Genomic DNA, 20922 nt, shown 5'->3' with positions numbered 1-20922 from the left:
ATCATTTAAAACCCATTTCTGCAGCTGCTATATTTTAAAAACTCATTTTTAAAATATAACACAATACAAAAACATAATAAAAATAATAAAAAATAATAAAATCACCACCGAATAAACTGAATCCATCACCCAGGCTGGGAAGGATACCTCTCCCCCACAGGAGCGCCTTCTCTCACGAGCCCTTCCCTCCCTCACCGGGAGATTAGCTAGCTTGATGTTAATCTTCATGTTTATCATGTGTCTTCCTAAACAAAACCACTTTACCTCTGCCTTGTTACTTGATGTCTGTTGCACTCGGTTTTTTTGTTTGTTTGTTTGTTTTGTTTTGTTTTTTAAACTAAGCCCAAACTAAAATCCCACACATGGGATTAAAACAAAAATGTATGTATGTAACATAACTGAGCTTTTAAAGAAACCAAAACTTTCATTACAGATATCAATGGGCTCATTCAGTAGGTAATCATGAAACCTGCTTCCTTCAGTCCACGTTGTGTTTTTGAGATTTATCTGTGTAAACTAATGTATTTGTTTGACTTCCATAACCATTTCATAACTTAACGTTTCATTTGACCCTAGACGGGGGTTACTTGCAGAGTTTTGCTGTGCAGTACCTTTCCGTGTTCTCTGTGCTGCTGTGGTACTTGTGTGTGAGCATATATGTAGGCTTTATGTAGCAGGACTGGAATTCTGAGTGCGGAGCGTGACAACAGAGTATTTTCCCAAACAGCTGCTAGTCTGAGCTCCCTCCAGGGGCTGAAGGCACTTCTGTGGCCTGGCTAAAGTTTAGCTTGCCTCATGTTTTGATTTTTGCCAATCTAAGAATTTTAAAAAGCTGTTACCGGTGCCATTTCTATATTAAAAAGCATGAGTATCTTTTCTTCTGTTTATGGATCATGGGTGTGTTCTTTGGACTTCTCCTATCAGTAGATTTGGGGAGGGGCATGAGTGAAGAACAGGGAGGGAAGGTGTGATTAGGAGGGGAGGAGGGAGGGATTTATGGGGGGATACAAAGTGAATAAAGCGTAATTAATAAAAGTTAAAAAAAATTCCCTTGGCATTCTAATTGCATATTTGTCAGTTTGAATTTGAAGGCATTCCTTGCGTGTTCTAACATTTTTTATATGTTTTGGGATGTGGGGGGGGGGGGTGGCAGGGTGTTTACTGAGGCCAGAAGCATCAGATCCTCTGGTGGTGGGGTGACAAGCCGCTGAGAGCCATTCCACATGGGTGCTGAAAACAGAACCCAGGTCCTGTGCAAGAGCATCATTCGCTGTTACCCACAGAGCCATTTCTCTAGCCTCTCCTACGTGTTTTGAATATTCTGTTTTGCAAATATCTTCTTTAAGTTTGTGACTTATCTTTTTATTCCCTTTGCATTATTATTATTTCCAAACAAATTAATTTCCATTTTTCTCACTAGCAGAAAATGTCCCAAGGACCAAAAAGGAAGAGGAGGAGTAAAAGCAATGGGATAAAAAAGATCCTCGGGTGAAGAGGAAGGAAGGAGGATCTGAGGAGCAAGCTACCCAGCATCACACGCCACTGAGAAAAGTCCTCAGAAATGATGTCAAGGAAATACTGATGGAGCAAATGGCTGCGCAGCACGCACAGCTGAGGGAACTCCTGGGAACCAGCTTACTGATGGTGAAATACTGATGGGGCAGGTAGCCCTGCTGCAAGGGCAGCTGGAGACACTGCAGGAGTACCGGGCTTCACACCACCTTCAGCTGAAGAACCTCTTCGGAAGGGACTTAAAGGAGACTGTGCGTGAACAGATTAAAAATGTCAAAATTCCTTATCGAAAGAAGAGCCGGTAGCTGGTGCCTCTAAGGAGCCACGGACACAAAGGTAAGTCCCTCTAACTGGAAAGGACTGCTTGCTTATGAGGGGCATGATTTCTCCGCATGCCTGTGTCTGCAGGCTTGTACCGTTCCCAGACAAGTGCCGAGCCTTGAACAACGTCCTGTTCTCAGTCCCAAGAATACACCGGTAATTAAGCTGAGGTTTCAGTGTGAATAAACTATGAAAACAGCCAATCAGATAGTGAATGTGCTGTTAACACAAATGAGGACAATTCTTATAACAGTGCAGAAAATAAACAATAATTACAAAACCAGAGAGTAGTTGGAATTGAAATGAAAGGAACAGGCTTGTTAGGTATGCAAATGATGAGTGTGTAAACAAAAATAGAATTGGAAATTATGTAAAATATATGCTAAAATCTAAAAAACAAAAGACTTATTTTACTATCTCAGAAAAATAAATCACATGACTAAAATAAAAGCACACGATGTCAGCAGGTATAGACTATAGGATTAAATGAAAAAATTCTAGGCTCTTTCTTTTTCTTTCTCTCTCTCTTTCTTTTTCAAGACAGGGTTTCTCTTTGCAGCCATCGCTGTCCTGGAGCTCACTCTGCAAATCAAGCTGGCCTCAAACTCAGAGATCCTCCTGCCTCTGCCTCCCAAGTGCTGGGATTAAAGGTTGGCACCACCATGACTGCCTTCTAGGGTATTTTTCTCTCTTGTTTGATAGTGAATGTTTCAGACTTCTGAGCATGTCGGCATTTTTTCTATATTTTTTCTTTTATTAAAAATAGGCTTTTTATACAGAAATTATAGTTCCCCTGTCCCAACTCCCCCAGACCCTTTCCATGTCCCCTCCCATCCAAATCCACACCCTGTCTCTCATTTAAAACCCAGGCATCTAAAAACTAATAACAAAATGAGTTAAGATCAAACAAAATCAAGCAAACCAGAATAGAATAAAACATACAGAAGAAAAAAAAGCCAAAGAAACACATAATAGAGACTGAGGCAGCCACAGAAAACCCGTAAAATCATAAAACCAAAAACGGTCACATATATGCAAAGGACCTGAAAGGTAGAAAAGTCCCAACAAAATGTTATGAGACAGAGAACCCCTTCCCCCATATGCCATTGAATTCCTTTTTGTGTTGGTCATCTACTGGCAATAGGACCAGGCCTTAAGAGTGGTTCTTATGCCCAGTGAGACTCTACTGGAAAGACTAATCTTCCCTTTGTGAGCAGTTATCAATCGCAGTTGGTTTCTGGTTAGGGTTGGAGGCTAGTCCACCTTCCCTCTCGGGGCTAAGACCTCATCTGGCTATCTACCTATGCAGGCACATGAATGCTGCCAGTCTCTGGGAGTTAGACATCAGTCCTGTTGTGTCTGGCAATCTTTGTTTCCTTGGTGTTCTCCATCCCCGTTGATTCTTAACAATTATTCCACCTTCTCTTCTCCTGAGCAAACTGAGCCCCGAGGGAAAGGATTTGTTGGAGACATCCCAATTAGGACTATTTCATAGTCTTCCACTCACTGCACATTGTTTAGTTGCAGGAGGAAACTTCTCTGGTGATGGCTGAGGAAGACATTGATCTATGAATATAGATGGATGTCATTAAGCGTCTTTTTTTTTTGGGGGGGGTGAGATCATTTATCAGAACAGTAGTATTTGCTTTTCCCCTAGATCCCTGGCCTACCTAGTCTCAGGTTCTTGGCCACCCAAGCAGCGCTGGACATGAGTTCTATTCTATGGAGTAGTGGGCCTTACATCCAATCAGATACTAGTTGGCCACTCCTGCCAGCTTTGTGCCACCATGTCACTAGCATATCTTGCAGGCAGGTCAGCACTGTAGAGCAGAGGGTTTGTGTTTGTACTGGTGTTTACTTTTCTCCTGTGTTCGTGAGCAGCATAGTGAAGGCTCTAGGGAGGCATGAGCTTGACCTCTCCACATTCAATGAATTGGGTGTTTTCGGCAATAGGGCCTTATTGTCAGTTTATAGAGAGCAACCAGTAGCTTTGGCAATAGCCTGGGTTGTTTGGGGGGTGCTCATAAAGCCCCTTTGGCCAAATACATGATTGGTTTTAACTCATGCCTGGAACTGGAGGCTTCATTTGGTGATGAGAGATGCCGAGCTGGGGCTTCATCTTCCCCATTATTTGGCAATTTCAACTAGACCATGTTTATATATGTATATCTTCTGGAAACTTTTACTATAATAGGTTTCCATACCACCTCAAATGGTCTTTGCTTTAGATGTCTGTCCCTGTTGTTTTTTTTTTTTTATCACCCTCCTCATTTGATCCTCCCATTCTATTTTTCTGCCATAAACATCCATAATTATTTATTCTATTTCCCCTTCCTAGAGAGATCTATCCCTCCCTCTAGTCCCTTACTCTATACTTAAAATCCATGGTTTATGTGGATTATAGCTGGATTATTGAAGACTTAACTGCTAACATTGACATATAGGTAAATACATACCATATTTGTTTGTTTTTTTTGGGGGGGGTCTGCATTATCTCACTCATGAGGATTTTTTTCTAGCTTCATCCATTTACCTGTGAATTTTATTATTTCATTTTTTCAACAGCTGAGTAATATCCCATTGTGCAAATGTAACATAACATTTTCTTTATCTATTCACCCATTATGATAAAAACGTAGAATATTTCTGATTTCTGGCTATTATAAATGAATGAATATGACTGAGAAAGTATCCCTGTGATAGGATGAAATGTCCTTTGAGCATGTGCCCAAAAGAGGATAGTGGATAGCTGCATCTAAAAGGTGGATTGATTCCCAGCTTCTGAAGAACTGCCACACTGACTTCCATAATAGCTGCACCAGTTTGTACTCCCACCAGCCATGGAGGCGTATTCCCCTACTCTACATCCTTGCCAGCATAAGCTGTCAGTTATTGAGCTTGGCCATTCTGACTGGTATATAGTCTATGTGATTTGAGTTTCCCTGATGACTAAGGGTGTTGAACATTTTTTAAAGTGCTACTCAGCCATTAGTATTTCCTCTTTTGAGGATTCTCTGTTTAAATCTGTAGCCAATCTTATTTTATTTTTGTCTTTTTAAGACAGGGTTTCTCTGTGTAATCTTGTCTGTCCTCACAGCCATTTTAAAAGTTGGTTTATTTCTTTTCTTGACATCCATTTTTTGAATTCTTTATATATTTTAGATTTTAGCCCTCCATCATCTGTATAGCTGCTAAAAATCGTTGCCTATTCTGTATCCTGCTTTGTCTGAATGATGCTGTCCTTTGCCATACAGAAGCATACAGTTTTAGGAGGTCTCATTTATTAATTGCTCTTATTACCTGTGCTAATGGTGTTTTGTTCAGAAAGTCTTTTCCTCTGCCAGCGAATTCAAAGCTATTTCCCACTTTCTCTTCTCTCGGGTTCAGTGTATCTAGTTTTATGTTGGGAGTCTTTGATCCATTTGAAGTAGAGTTTTGTTCATGGTGGTAAGTCCCAACAGAGCAATGGTTCTCAACCTTCCAAAATGGTGCAACCCTTTAATATAGTTCTTCATGTTGTGGTGACCCCAACCATAAATTTATTTTTGTTGCTAATTCATAGCTGTAATTTTGCTACTGCTATGGATCACAATGTGACTATTGATATTTTCTGATGGTCTTAGGTGACCTAATATAAAAGGGTCATTTGGCCCCAAATGGGTCATGACCCACAGGTTGAGAACCACTTCTATAAAATAAGTAATGTTGGGATATGATGCTTTTTTTAAATTGTTCTTCATAAATATTAAAATAGTATATCTCTCCAGTCTTTGTCCTTATGTGAATGCATGTATATGAATTATTCAAGCCATGTTTACAGACATATATATACATGTATGTATTGATATACACATATACAAACACTATGATATGTATATTTTCTTGCTTCAGAGTTACATTTTCCCCAAATCATATACCAGATAAGACATCTCATTACTGTTGCATAGGAGATTTTTTTTTTCTTTTCTCAGTGGAGGCTAGAGATGAAAAAGGCATATGACTGCCAAAAAAAAAAAAAAAAAAAAGTCAAAATACTTCATGACATTTAGCTTCTTAAAGACTAGGGAATTATCTTAGTACAGCTGAGAAGCTACATTCTACTTAAAACAGGTGAACAGGATTCCCAGCGGTGCCAAGCACCATCCCTCTGAGTAGCACACATTCAGAGTGTTAACAAGCTGGCTGGTTTTATGTCAACGCGACACAGGCTAAAGTCATCTGAAAAGAAAGAACCTCAACTGACAAAATGTCTTGATCAGATCCGATTGTAGGGCATTTTCTTAATTAATGGTTGATGGGGGAGGTCCCAGTGAAGGAGTGGTGCCATCCCTGGGTGTGGGTTCTATAAGAAAGCAGGCTGATCAAGCCACAAGGAGCAAGCCAGGAAGCAGCACCCCTCCATGACCTGTGCAGCAGATCCAGCCTCCAGGTTCCTGATCTGTTTGGGTTCCTGTCCTGGCTTCCTTCAGTGATGGAGTACAATGTGGAAGTATAAGCTAAACTTGCTTTTGGTCGTGGTGTTTCATGGAGGCAACTGAAACACTAATGGACACGTGATTGATTTTCCATCCCTCGTCCAGCTTTCCAGTTTTCATTCATGTAATATAATATTAAGTGTGAAATAATGCAACAATGGTAGCACAGGCTGTCCAGTGTGTATAAACCTGGAAGGAAGCTGAATATCCACCCCTCTGGCCCAGAAGATGCAATCCAGAATGTGCATGTCTGGCTCCTGAGCCAGTGAGAGGAAAAGGGCTCTCTAGAAGAACACTATGTATCATCAGTCAGAAGGGTATGGATCATAAAATAGGGCTCTGTCACTCCAGCGAAACACACCTCTCTCTCTACCTCCACACCCGTCAGCAAAGCTCACGGTTCCACACCTTGACTTCGGGTATCCAAAATATGGACACTAGAAAAAGCATTGGTAAGTGCATAGACAGTAATACTTTAGCATCCTTCCGACTTTGACTGCTACCCAACTCTGGATCTGTAGGAAAGGTCAAATGGAGGTGGGGTCAACACAGACCACCCACAAAGGTCTCTTGTTTGAAATACTTTTCTTGCTGATTTCCTCTCCTTCTAATCCCAGACATCTAGACAGTCACTTGGATTCAAAATAAAAATAAGGGAATAAAAAAAAAAAGTGTAAAATCAGGGCTAGTGACATAGCTCAGCAGGTAAAGACGTTTGGTGCCAAGCCAAGCCTGATGGATGGAGTTCAATTCCCAGGACTGTCTTGGTGGAAACTCATTTGATCTGGCCTCTGACTTCCACACAGAAAGGCATAGCACACACAACATCAATCAGACAAAGAAACAAATAAGTAAACACATTTAAATAAATGATATCAGTCAGATGAATAGATGAATGAAGGGTTTCAACCCCAGCTTTTAATATGTACAAAGTCCCTTTCATTGCTCTGGATCTCTAATTCTTACAGGTTAAAAACAAAAACAAACAAACAAAACGGGCTAGGGAGGCCGAAAAAAAATGGTACAGTTTAGGTGTTCTATTACAATGTCCCAACTGCAAGGAAGTGTAGAGAAGGAAGGATAATTCAGGTACAGGGCTGTCAGGGACAGGAGACGCAGCCACAGGCCATACACTTACCAATAATGACTGTGTTGTCATCAGCAATTAGCAACTTGCTGTGGACATAGATGAGCTCAGTGACTAGGTTTCCTTCCAGCTCTGCATGTGTTCTCAGGCCACAAAACGATATGTAATTTATCCACTGGTTACCAACTGGGAGTCAGAAAGAAAGTACTGAAATTAACATCGCCATGCCCAAATAAGGTACATCAGTTTTGTTGTTTTCCAAGACATATATGCCATTTAAGCAGGTTAATTAGAATACATATATACACTATTGTGTAAGATATATTATAATACATGCATAATATATGTATAACATGTATAAAATGATATTTATAATATGTAACATGTATATAATATATGTAATATATATTAATTTATTTTATAAAATTTAACCAGAAAATTTTTATGATACAGGAATGTATTTTAATAACTTGGATGACTGTCCTAGTTTCATTATGTTGCTGTGACAAAACATTCTGACCAAAAGGAACTTAGGGGAGGACAGGGTTTGACTTATTCTTCCAGGGCACAGTCCATCACTGAGGAAAGTCAGATCGAGAGCTCAGGGCAAGAGCTTAAAACAGGGACCAGAGGGACAGTTCTTGCTAGCTCATCCTCAGGCTTGTTCTCTGGCTCATGCTTAGCTCATCTCTTATATATCCTAAGGCCACCTACTCAGGGTTGGTTCAGGCCCACAGTGGACTGGGCTCTGTATATCGGTTAAGAAATAAGGACCATTCCTCATAGACACATCACAGGAGAACCTGAGGTGAGCAATCCCTCAGTCATGATTCCCTTTTTAAATGACTCCAGGCTATGTCATCAAAGCTAACTAGGACAATGAGTGACTACATTAAAAAAAATCACATTGGCTGGGCACAGTGGGGCAAGCCTGTAATCTCAGCACTAGGGGAGGCAGAAGCAGGCGGATCTATGTGAGTTTGAAGCTAGCCTGGTCTACAAACCAAGTCCAGGACAGCCAAGGCTACACAAAGAAACCCTGTCTCAAAAAAGAAAGTAAGTAAAGAAAGGAAGAAAGAGAGGAAGGAAGAAAGAAAAAAAGGACAGAAAGGAAGGAAGGAAGAAAAGAAAAAACAATTTTGAGATGTGTTCTGCCTTTGGCTGAGGCAATCTAGAAATGTACTCCAATCTGAGCCATTTAATGATTTGGTGAGTTAACTACTGAGGAGCAGAAGCAGAAGAGACAAAAGAGTTTGGTGTCACATCACAGCTGCTTCTGTCTCGGTTGGCACCTGCTGCGGTGCCAGAGGACAAGCACGCCTCAAAACCATAAAATGTATGTAGCATGTTCAGCACTAAACAGCGGTAAAATCTGCTGACTCCAGCTACACAGAAATGTTGCCCATTAGATAATCTTCCCCCAGAACAGGGATGAGTGAGCGCTGCGAGCCACTGTCTTCATGGCATGGGCACTGTACTGAGGCGCTCACGGCAGCTGCGCTTACCTGTGCAAGATGCACCCCTCAACATTCCGTTATGGATGGCAGGGGCTAATGAGGCTCCACCCTCCCTGAAGAGCTGTTGGCACTAACTGGTTACTCGAGAAAGAGGAGTCATTTTATTCAGTGGTGTGCCCACTGATAAGTTGTTCATGTTCCTGAAAGCAATGCTAATAGGTCTCAGTGAGGCACCGAAAAACTGAATAATATAAAAGCAGGCATGGCATTGGCTAGGCAGAAGTTGAGAAAAGGCAATAGGAAGGGAAAATGAAAAGATGTGTGCAAATGTCAAAGAATTTTAAAGAAGTCTCCCTTCTAGATCATTAATGTTAGGAGAGGAAATAAACTTTATTGTATTTGATACTGGAAGATTTTGTTTAGACCAAATGGCATCCGGCTTGTACTATAAATAGCTGCTCATTCATCTCACCATGTGACAAGACCTGCATTCCACACCAAACTATAATTACTACCACCATCGGAGTGTTGGTCATAAGGTTTTACGGTCTCCCTCCCTCACACTCTTGTCCTGTCCAAACAAAGTCTAAGACTCAGAACAAACAGAGAGGAACCGAGTTGTCACGAATCCTAAAAGGAAGACATTATGTCTTTTTCTTTAGGAGATTATGGAACATAGTAGTAGACCCCTTGGAAACTCAAGGCTCCATTTGTTTGTTGAGCTCTTCCCATTTATCATGTAGGTTTTCTACTTTGCCCTGGATGCTCTATTAAGTTCAGGTCTCTTGGAAAGAAATTCCTTGCTAGGTTCACATGGGGAGTCCTGCACTGACAGATCATCCTTCTCGCTGTGTGTGAATGATCTCAGAGCACTGACTGACAAAAAGTGTTGTGTTGTTGTAATGGTGCTTCGCATTACACCATTCTACAGACATGAAAACAACAGTTCTACATACATGAAATATTCACAACCCTTCCATGTGTTAATGTTACATTAGAACAACGTTTAAGTTCCAGGTGTGTTTAACCTGCAGCCAGCAGACTACATGAACCCTAGGACAGTTATGAACAAGCCCCAACACAAAATCACAAACTTACTTAAAATATTATCAGCTGGCGGGGAGGGACAATTTTTTTTGTAACTTGATTACACAATTCTCAGACTTACATTTTGTAGATGACAATCCTCCCCTTTAAAAAAAAAATCTCTAATTAAAGAGAGGAGAGTCCTTTGTGCCCATATAGTTCCTGGAAAATATTCCCCCAAATGACTGATTTTGACAGATATTGACAGATATTGTAGAATCCACTTCTGCACCAGTGCTGCGCCCCACAGCTTCCGTCATCATTGTTACTTGGGGCAATAGAGCGTGAGCTTCTGATACCCCTGTGTCACCAGGGGCTGCCTTGTGATCCAGAGAATACTGTTTTAAGACATAAAACAGCTTTCCAATGGCATCAGGAAGAAAAGCCTCTGCCAAAGTCAATATTTTGAAGCAAGGATTTTCTATTAAAAGTACACAAGCTACATTGAACAGAGGTTGTCAGTGTGCATAAGGCCCACCCTATCTTAAGACTTGGTAAAGGCAGATTACTGAGCATCATGTGTGGTTCAGAGGAAGATGGGCTGTGGAGGTGTTTAAGGCCCCAGGAAAGTTAAAGGGAGGAAGAGAAAAGAAGACAAGGCGATGGGGCAGAGGAGAAGGGAGAGGAAGGGAACACGGGGTGAAGGGACAGATAGAAATTGTCCTACAGACTGAAATCGGCGATGTGTCAGTGGGTAAAGGCTATTGCCTCACAAACCTGGCAACCAGAGTTTGATCCCTAGAATCCACGTAAAGGCTGAAGGAGAGAACTGACTGGTGAAAGTTCTCCTCTAGCTTCCACATGTGAAACATGGCATGTGTCTTCCCGCAATAATAATAAAACAAGTAAGTTATAGGAAGAATCTGAAAGCATTTAAAATTATTTTTAAGAGACGAGTTATACTGACTGGTTTCCGGCAGCCTGCATTTTAAGACGTGCCATAATGTATAGGGTCTGGAACTCAGGTTTGCGCCATTCCACAGCCTAGGGCATATCAGCTAAGCACCTGTCTGTCAGGGATGCCCAGACCATAGTCCATACCACCTCCCACTCTGCCTCACCTAGACAGTGAGGCTCACAAAAAAAAAAAAAAAAAAAAAAAAGGGGACATGAAGAGAAAGCTAACAGAACAGATTCTAAAAGAGGAGGAAGAGGAGGGAGAGGAAAAAGAAAAAGAAGAAAGAGAGAGAGAGAGAGAGAGAGAGAGAGAAAGAAAAAAGTCTTGGGAGAAAGGGGGCCCCATGGGGAATCCCAGTGTGGCCTGTGAGATGCACCTGTGATGACCTGAGCCTCACCTTTTACCCTTGTGTGTGACAAAGAAAACTGAGAACTGGCATTTTATTCTGTGAGGAAAGCCTACTTCACGTGAAACAAATGCAGAGTCAGTGGTGTTAATGTGTGCTACCAAGCTACAATGAGGAGCACGAGTGATTTTTGATGAACACCACTGTGAAAAAATGGAGAGACAGGTCCTGGGGAGGTTCCCAGACCATGTGTAATGGGATATGAGACTGTGAGACACCCAGTCTGGGACTAACCCTGATTGACACCGCTGTCTGGGTACCGGAAGGAAGATGGACTCCACACAAGTGCTGGATGTTTACAAGGCAAGCTTGAGGAAAACAAAACAAAACAAAACAAAACAAAACACCAAGAGTCATCACAGGTTTATTCCTTAAAATTGGAGCTTTGGGTATTTGTGTATTTATAATCCTGCTTGAATACCCCCGACCACTAATTTGCAATAACTTGGTCCTAAGGCCTAAAGTGCTATATAATTCACAAAAAAATTATCAAAAATGGTAACAAATGCTTTAAACCGAACGTTAAGTCTCTGGAGATTATCGGATCAGAGAATGACTGGGGCTGGGATTCTTTTCAAGAATTTTAATTTCGTCACAGCTGCAGCTTTGTTCAAAGTAACTGAAGCAGCGGCCTCTTGGAGCTGCAGTCCTGCACCCAATTAGAGATGAGGAAGCTGGGTCTGGAAAACCCACCTCTTGCTAACGAAAACAAAACCAACAGCGGGACCTTGCCTCGGAAAAGGGCACCGTGTCATTAATCTTTTCTCCCCATGTTTAGAATATGAACATTCCCCCACAGAGAGGCCTTTCTTTTTTACTTGTTCCCAGGGTCTTTAGAAACTCTGCCCCAAGCAGGCTTAACACTGAAATTGTTTCTTGTGTTAAAATCCAATTTATTTCTTCTGAATGGAAAAGGCGAGAAAGGGCCGAGAGCCAAAGAAAATGCTTTATTTAAGTGCAGGACGTTTTCACAGTTGAGAAACAAGCGGATAAGCTTGCTTTGATTCCTTCCTTTCCTGTAACTTCGCCTTCCCCTTACAAGCCTCCACCAGGCAGCATGGGATGCCTTTCCTACTCTGTTTTGTCAATATGTCTCTTATATAGATGGATTCATCAACCCGTAGAGATCAAGGTGACACTCTGGGACATCTGCTCTCTCCTGGGTACAATTGGGTGATGTGCATAACTATGTCTGAACAGACCATCAGTAAAAATTTCCTAAATACACAACACTGATAGACATGTGTGTGCATATATATTATGCCTGTAGGAGAAGTTTAAGCCTATTTTATTTACTGTATGTATGTATGTATGTATGTATGTATGTATGTATGTATCTATCTATCTATCTATCTATCTATCTATCTATCTATCTTCTTTCTTTCTATCTATCTGTCTGTCTGTCTATCTGTCTATCTAATCTATCTACTTACTTTCTTTTCTTACACACTTTCGAGAACAGTCTCTCTAGTAGCCCTGGCTGTTGTGGAACTCACTATGTAGACTAAGCTCTCCTTGAACTCACAGAGACCTGCCTCTGCCTCCTGGTTGTTGGGATCAAAGGCATGCACCATCATATCCAGCTAAGCCCATAGTTTTTAAAGCCAACAGATCCCCTAAAAATTCTATAAAAATTTCCAAAACTTCGATGGCATGAAATTTCTCCCTTTTAATTGTACAGTTTGGGGCTGAGGATAAAGTTCAGTGTCATGCTGCTTGCTTAGCATTTGCAGGGTTCTGTATTCGATCCCTGAAGTGCAAATAAATAAAGAATACAATTTAATAAGTGTTTTTTTTGTGGTTTTGTTTATTTGTTTGAAACAAGGTCTCACTATGTGGATCAGGCTAACATCCAACTCAAAGTGATCCATCTGCCTCTGCCTCCCAAGTGCTGGGATCAAAGGCATGTGATGACACACTTCACAGAGTTTTCTTTGAGGCAGATTTTTTTATGTTAATTTTCATGTATCTCAAGTTGTTCATGAACACGCCATGTATCTAAGGATGACCTTGGGTTCTGGGTGACCTGTATATCTAAGGATGAGAAGTAGGATGACCCTCCTCTATTTTCTGAATGCTTGGATTATAGATGTGCACCACTGTACTTGGCTTCCATGGAGCTGGGATTGAATCTCAAGCCTTTCACATGCCAGGCAAGCGCTGCACCAACTCAGCTACATGCCAGGGCCAATTCAGCAGATCTTTAAAAGGTATCTTTACAAAGCTATATAACCTCCACCACTACCTAATTCTAAGACATTTTATACCCCATGCCTATCTAATTGGCCTACCTACTCTCTCCAGTCCTTAGTAATCATTATAGGACTTTCTGTTGCTATGGATTTGCCTATTAAAGACATTTCATATAAATGTAACCATATAAAATATGGCTTCTTGTGCCTGGCTTCTTTCAGTTAGCCCAGTTTTTACAAGATTCACCCATATTGTAGCACATACTGTTTCATTTCTTTTTATACTTTATCAATGCTACTGTACCATTATGATGGACAGAGAATGACAGAGAAGGATACCCTGCCAATGTGCTTTTCTGGTCTTGATGTGCGCATACACATGCTTATAAAATGTATATCTTGGCAGCTATTGGACATTGTATGTTTTCCCTTTTTTGGCTACTTTGGTTATGAGCACTCACGTGCAAATTTTGTATAGAAAATTTCAGGCTTATATAGAACTGTGTCTAACGTCTGAGGAATTACAAAACTATTTTCAAATGACACTGTAACAATGTAAAGGAATTTTAATCCAGCAACATGGCTGCTGACATCCAAAGACCTTCTAGATCTGTGTGATCAGGCTGAAATACTGACACGTCCTTAGTACACATCTTTGATCCCAAACAATGAAAGTAAAGTTAGTTTGTAGAAGGAAGCACCCGTGTTTAAATGTGATGTCTAATTGAGAGGCAGACAAAGTGATTAATCAGAGAAAGATTTGAGAAAAATAGAATATGCCCAAATCTCACAAAACAGGAAGGAAAGAGAGGCAACTTAAGAAAGAGCAACACCGAAGGACATAGAAAGGGAGAGAGAGAGGAGGTAATTTTATTGAGAGAGTTTTACAGAGACAGGTTGAAGAGAGAACAAGCTAGACACATGTGAAGAAAGAGCCAGAGAATGAGAAGGAGCCAGAAGATTAGAACAGATTGCTGGAGTTAGTTTAAAGCCAAGCAGAGCAAAAAGTCAGAAGGTAAGAGAAGCCAGATTGAATCAGTCACCTTAGAGAGGAGTTTGAGCCAGAACCGCTGGGTTGAATCAGCCAGGCAGAGTTCAGAAAGAACTAGAAAGAGTGAGCTTAATCAGCAGTCAGTCTCAGAGGCTGAAAGCATTCTAGTCCTAGATTAGAGTTTACAGAAGCTAGAAGCTTCTGGGACTAGGCCTAGGTTAGCAGATGGAGGCAGTAAACTTCCAAAACAATTAGGCAAATAAAAGAAACTTGTACATACTAATTTGCATTCCCAACAGCAATGTATGAGAATTCCACTATTTATACATCTTTGACCTGATTTTTACTTTAACTTATCCTAGAGGGAGTAAAGTATCATATCGTGGTTCTTATTTGATTTTCCACAATGGCAAATGATATTTAGTAGTCATCTCTGTATCTTCTTTAAAATCAAGTATCTAGATATTTTTTATTTTTTAAAAAAATAACCTATTCTCTTTTATTACTGATTTTTTTTATAGTCTAGATATTAGTCCCTTATATATATGAGGAGGAAACATTTTCTCTCCTTTTTTTCTCATACACACTTAAGAACTTACTTCTAGAAAGAGCTGCAGCAGTGAAAGGTGATACTGGCTTTTGTTTCCTTCCTCATCTATAATTGTCTCAAAGGTTATAAGAAATGGGTATGTTGTAGGCTGTTTTCATGAAGTACAAGAAAGCACTACAGGAAACCACAGACTTCTGCATAAAGAGATGCAATAAATTCCTGCTGGCCTCATAGCACCTGTTTTTGTCATCTTTAAGACAGGGATGACCCAACCCAGACAGGGGTGTGGTAGGAGATGAGCTAAGAATACATACAGACAGTCCTTGTGAGAGCTCTCAGGTATTATCGAGATTATAAAAATAAACAAACCAATAAAAATTACAGAGGTTTTCCCAGTTTTCACTCTCACACCTCATGCGCAAGTGTTTTCATTGGAACATTGGTTTGGGCAATTTAACGAGAAAAAGTGAGCATTTTGTGAAGAGAATATGTGCACACACATACACACACACACACACACACACACACACACACACACTATGTGAGATTCACAGATCCCATGAGAGTTAATTTTTATTATCAACTTGAGATGTGTATATGAAGGGTTTTCTAGGTTAAGTTAGTTAAAGGAGGAAGATCTACTGTAGACGTGAGGGAGGCTCCAGACTGAATACATAGGGCAAAGGGTACACCAGCACTCCCCACTCCCTGCTCCGTGACTATGAACTCCATGTGACCAGCCTGCACTTTAAAGCTGTGAGCCAGAATGAATCCTCTCTCCCTTAAGCTGCTTTGTTAGGTATTTGTCACAGCAACAAGGAAAATAACTAATATATGCCGACACCTCACCTTCGTATCTAATGCTGGTAGCTTGTGGTGTTTCTAGAAACAGTCGCAGAGGAAAAGAGAAACACTACTTACGCTCTGGTTTCAGCTGTCCAAGGATGGAGTTCTCCCCTCTGCACATGGTTCTGAAAACACGGAAACGCCTAGTTACGGAGGCTTCCCAACAACCAAGTCTAATTGCAACACCTTCGGTGTGATCCTAACCCAAGCAAAACTGGGGCATGTCCTTTCACCAGAAAATGCTATGCCCATTTCCAAAAGTTAAAATTGCAATAGCAGGGTTTGTTTGTTTTTTGTTTGTTTGTTTTTTGTAATGTTACCGAAAAAAAAAACCAAAACAAGGTAGTTATTTTGAGGGGATTCAACAGAAGAGCTATAAAATTGATAGCAGGTTTCAAAAAAGAGAGATGGCTAAGAATGAACTTTCCCTTGGAAAAATCTTGTGACAGGGAAGATAAGTTTGGCAGCCTTCAGAGAGGACAGCATGTATAAAGTCATCCTGCTTTTTGGGGTGAGAAGGGCAAAGTCTTGGCAAGAGCATCAGAAAAGAAGCAAACTCTATCGTACGGGGTCATTTCCATCAAGTCAGCAAAAGCCTGTACATGTGGAAAAAAATATCGAGTTTTAAATAACTGTCTCTGTGGATGACTTTTGTTCCTCGGGACTGTTAAATATCGATGACTCTAACTAACGGAAGAGCAAGGGGCCCCTGAGGCCATGCCTCCCTGAGGCTCCATCATAGCTACAGGGAGGGAGAGACATCTTCTTCAGGGGTATGCCACCAAGATGTCCACACCTCCACAAACCACCCCTCAGGCCTGCACCCATAAACAGCATAGTGGAACTCACTAGTTCACAAAAGAAAGAAGAAAGGGAAGCGGAAGAGCCTAGCTGGGAATAAGTAGGGGATGGCCTCAGTGAGAGAAGACAAAAGAAGAGGGGGTGTAGGTATAATCAAATTATATGCATGTAAGAAAATGTTATAAGAAATCCATTTTTATCTATAATTAGTATGTGCTAAGAAGGACTTTAGAATTTAAAACAGAAAGGGGGGAAAGTCTACGTTCGATCTGCCTGTTGTATAAAAGTAATTAACAATAGAGCTGATAGCCTTCAAATAGGGGTGTTTTTTTCATAATGAAAGATTATAGTTCGGGTTTCTGAACACAGCCAAATGTGTATTTCATTCACCTGGTTCAAAAAAAAAATCAAGAAAACAGTCATAAAAAATAATCACAACTAACAATACTCCAAAAGTAATGTTTGAATTTCCAAGAAAGCAGATAGAGCACAATTAAATATCATGTAAGTGACATGAGCTCAAGGAAAAAAAAAAAAAAGTTTTGGTTTTGTACTTTCAGATAACATTAGATATGAACCCATCTTCAGTCAAAATACTTAGACCAAAGGCAGTCACTGTACCCAGGTGAATTTACCCCTGGGAAAACATTATCAGCACCAATATTTACTTGAAATCCTGGCAGATATACAAACAAGCTGGAAGAGTCCGTGGAAAAAGAACCAACTGCTGGGCATTGTGGAACATGCCTTAATCCCATGCATGAAGACCTGGGCTCTTCCCCTGCTCTGCAAACCAGGCATGGCGGCACACACATGTATAATTACAGCACTTAGGAGGTGGAGGCAAGAAGATCAGAAGTTTAGAGTCATCCTCAACTACATAGGGAGTTCAAAGCCAGCCTGGGCCAGGTGAGGCTTAGCAGCAAATATGGCCACAACCTCCCACAATGGCACCCTTCAGCTGCATCATCAGAATCAGCTGCAGTCCTCTGAGGACAAGCAAGGGGCCTATAACCCATTATCCAAGTGTGGCTTCCATCCATGATGCAAAATTTGGGCACCTGTAGTTGAAGTGCATTATCGCCTGTAGAGCATTCCCTCCGCCTGTGGAAATGTCTCCTTCGAATCCTGGCAGCAGCGGTATCACAACGTACACCCGATATCTCTGGCCTTCCCTGCAAAAGCCGCATGCAGAGAAATTCACCAAATTAACAAACAGACAAACAACTAAACAAACAACAAACAAAAACCAGTTTCATCATCAGCCAAGCAGGCTTTAAAGCAGGGGCTTTAAAGAAAAAGAGAATGCTTCCCACAACCTTCTACTCTCAGCTTGGGTGGCTCGTGGATGGCGGCTGTCACTACGCAGCATTAGGCTGAACGATAAACTTAATTTGACAGTAAAGTGAAAACTGTGTCTGCATTCTCTTATACACTCACAATCCTTTGCAGGACAGAAGTCGGTTTCAAATGAGTCCTGTCCGGTCTCATGGAAGAGGGCGTAGAAAGGGCCTTCTAACAAAGTTATTGCAATAAGACTATCCATCTCTATCGCTGACTACAAATTTAAATCAGATTTTATTTTATTTAAATATATGTATCATATGTAGATAGATAGATAGATAGATAGATAGATAGATAGATAGATAGATAGAGGACAGACAGATGGAGTTACAGTCATAGGGATGCAGTCCACAGCTCGGCAGGTTGTAGGCATTCCATTCATAACTGTGGGGTTCCCAATGCCCATGTCTCAGAAGCAAACATTCACACAGGATGCAGCGTATTTTCCAAAACAGAATCATCATTGTTTAGGAATGCTGAGGTTCCAGCCACAGAATGTTACCATGGATTCTTCAAGAATTCTGAGTGACTAATCTCAACTTCTATTTTATTTTTTAAATATTTATGCACGCACATGCCCCTGTGTGTGTGTGTGTGTGTGTGTGTGTGTGTGTGTGTATGTATTTGTGTGCGTGTGTCACAGAACAACTTGTTCTCTCTTTCTACTACGTAAATCCTGGCGATCTAACTCAGAATATCAGCCTTGGCAGCAAGTACCTTTATTGGCTGGGTCACCTCAGTGGCCCTTATTTTATTTTTTGAAAAATTATTATTGTGTGCATGGGCATAGGGACACATACGCTACCGCTGAGCGCATGGAGGTTAGAGAACAGCTTTATTGAATTGTTTCTCTCCTTCCACCTTTTTCACATGGGATCCCTGGATTGAACTCAGGTCAACTAGGCTTGTGTGGCAAGCACCTTTGCCCACGGAGCCAGCCCCAGCTAGTGTGCATTTTAAAATCCCAGCATATGCAAAGCAGTATCTTCAGGTCACCTTTCAAAGGAAAATGAAGCTACTTATCGAGAGCTCTAACAATAAAAGAAAGTGTAGCTCTCTTGTTTGACATGTAGTCAGAAACCCAGAATACCATGCTCCGATGGGCATGTCTGACCTTTTGGCCCTGAAGAAGGACACTGTCATCTACTAAGGTCATGCTGGAGAATGGTTCAAAAGAGTCAGGGAAAACCTTTCTCTCACGAGGCTTTGTGTAGTCTAACATTGGCATCAGGCTGTGTTTGTAGCTGTCCGTGGCCACAGGCTGGATAGCCCACTAGGCAGCACTTACTGTGAGAGTCCCAACTATTAAAGCCTCTGGCTTTGTTGGGAACACACAGGAAGAAGAGGAAGCTTGGAAATGTTTGACGGTGGGAACCCAGTTTGCTCTGACACAGTCGGGATGCTGGCTAATTCTCAAGTGTCATCTGCTTAAAACCTTTTTCAACACTTAATTGCCGCAGCTCATCTTCTTAGGAACAGCGGAAGAGTCCCTTCTCGTGAGAGTTTTCACTACTCCGATGGCTCAGACCTGACTCTTTGTGTCTGAATTGTTCTTATATTCAAGGCAGTGTGTGACAGAAGTCCAGTCCAGGGACAGGAGAGAAGAGAGCCTGGCTGGGCTGCTGTAATGCCAAGGGTTACTCACTAGATGGCGAACATGGTTTGGCTTGGGAAGACTACAAAGCCGTGAGCGGCCCTAGTTATCTGCTTGATTAGGGGAGAAGGCAGTCTTTCAGTGGTAAACAGGACAAGGGAAAGAGCAGGAAACCCTAAGATATTTTCCCACAGCCAGCACTGAAAAGTCCGGATGAACGCAAGGGGACATTTAAGGTCGCACACTGCATTTTTAGCCAAAACCATCTCACACGAGAGTGTGAGATCCCCACACTCTTGTGATGACCACTGTCCCCCACCTCTGTTCATGAAACTTGGCGGTTCAGCTCCTACCCCAGAATGGAGGACACTTCAGGTCACCTCACTCGGCGAAGCTACTTGCCTCTTCTTTCCCACAGACTGCGGCCAGGAACTGGACCCACAGGCTCCGCGCCTTGTTCATTAGTGACCAGCTCATGGCCTGCCCCAGCACACGGAGCGGATGCTCGCATAGCTTTCTATTTTCGGCAGCATTCAGTAAAGAACCCACACTCTAAACGAACACTGTTGGCCGGGGGGTGGGGGGTGGGATCAGGTTGAAAGAATGTTTCAGCGGAGAACAGGTCAAGCTGTGCTTGATGTTTTCTCTTTAATTGCATTTAATCTGAATTTTCATTACGGTAAAATAGGTAACATGCAAAACTGGGCATTTTGCCCATTGGAAGCATGAGAGTCTTCATCACTAATTGTGATCACAAATTTATCTGATTACCTTCCCTATCCAAAGCTTTTCATCATCACAGATAGAAATTTCCCTCCCCAGAGTGCTTGGTGGTCTCTAGTTTACTTTGTTTGTATGAATCGCTGGTCTGGATTCCGCATATACGTGGAGTCACATGCCGACTTGTCCTTTTTGTCTAACTTGTTTTACCCTTGAGGTGCATTCAGACTATGGCCGTGTCAAAGTTCCTTCTGCTTTGTGGCTGAATAATATTCTATGTTACGTATAAACTTTGATCTGCTAGTGGGCAGTTGGGTTGTCTTTGCCTTATGGGTATTGGGAATAAATCTGCTATTACTATTGCATTATTAGGCAGGGCTGGTGGGACACATCTTTAATCCCAGCACTCAGAGGCAGGTGCATGTCTGGGAATTCCGGGCTGTCCTGGTCTACACCGTGAGTTCCACCCCAGCTAGAGCAACAAAGTAAGACCCACCTCAAAAAACCTCACAAATACCAAAACAAAAACAAATTCAGTAGTCTGCATTGGCTAACATTGTGTCTGTTACCTCATTCTCAGTTCTTTGTGGGTGTGCACCCAAGAATGGAAATATCGGGTCACAAGGCTATTCCATGTTTAGT

General features: G+C 41.5%; 1 protein-coding gene across 6 annotated transcripts in view; it reads right to left on the bottom strand.

Annotated features, from left to right (window-relative positions):
- Positions 1–20922, bottom strand: part of Pld1 (phospholipase D1) — a 194759-nt gene that overhangs the window by 15311 nt on the left and 158526 nt on the right. For all 6 annotated transcript variants that reach the window (XM_055625940.1, XM_055625944.1, XM_055625943.1 and 3 more), the window contains 3 exons: positions 17684–17797; positions 15897–15946; positions 7447–7581 (listed from right to left, as the gene is read on the bottom strand). In XM_055625940.1, the coding sequence (XP_055481915.1) occupies positions 7447–7581; positions 15897–15946; positions 17684–17797 (299 nt within the window). The remainder of the gene's footprint in view (positions 1–7446; positions 7582–15896; positions 15947–17683; positions 17798–20922) is intronic.

This window comes from Psammomys obesus, unplaced genomic scaffold (assembly GCF_907164565.1).
Source record: "Psammomys obesus unplaced genomic scaffold, mPsaObe1.curated_primary_1811, whole genome shotgun sequence".
Classification (NCBI taxonomy): domain Eukaryota; kingdom Metazoa; phylum Chordata; class Mammalia; order Rodentia; family Muridae; genus Psammomys; species Psammomys obesus.
The sequence above is the reverse complement of the archived record's forward strand: the minus strand, read 5'-3'. Positions and strand labels throughout refer to the sequence as shown.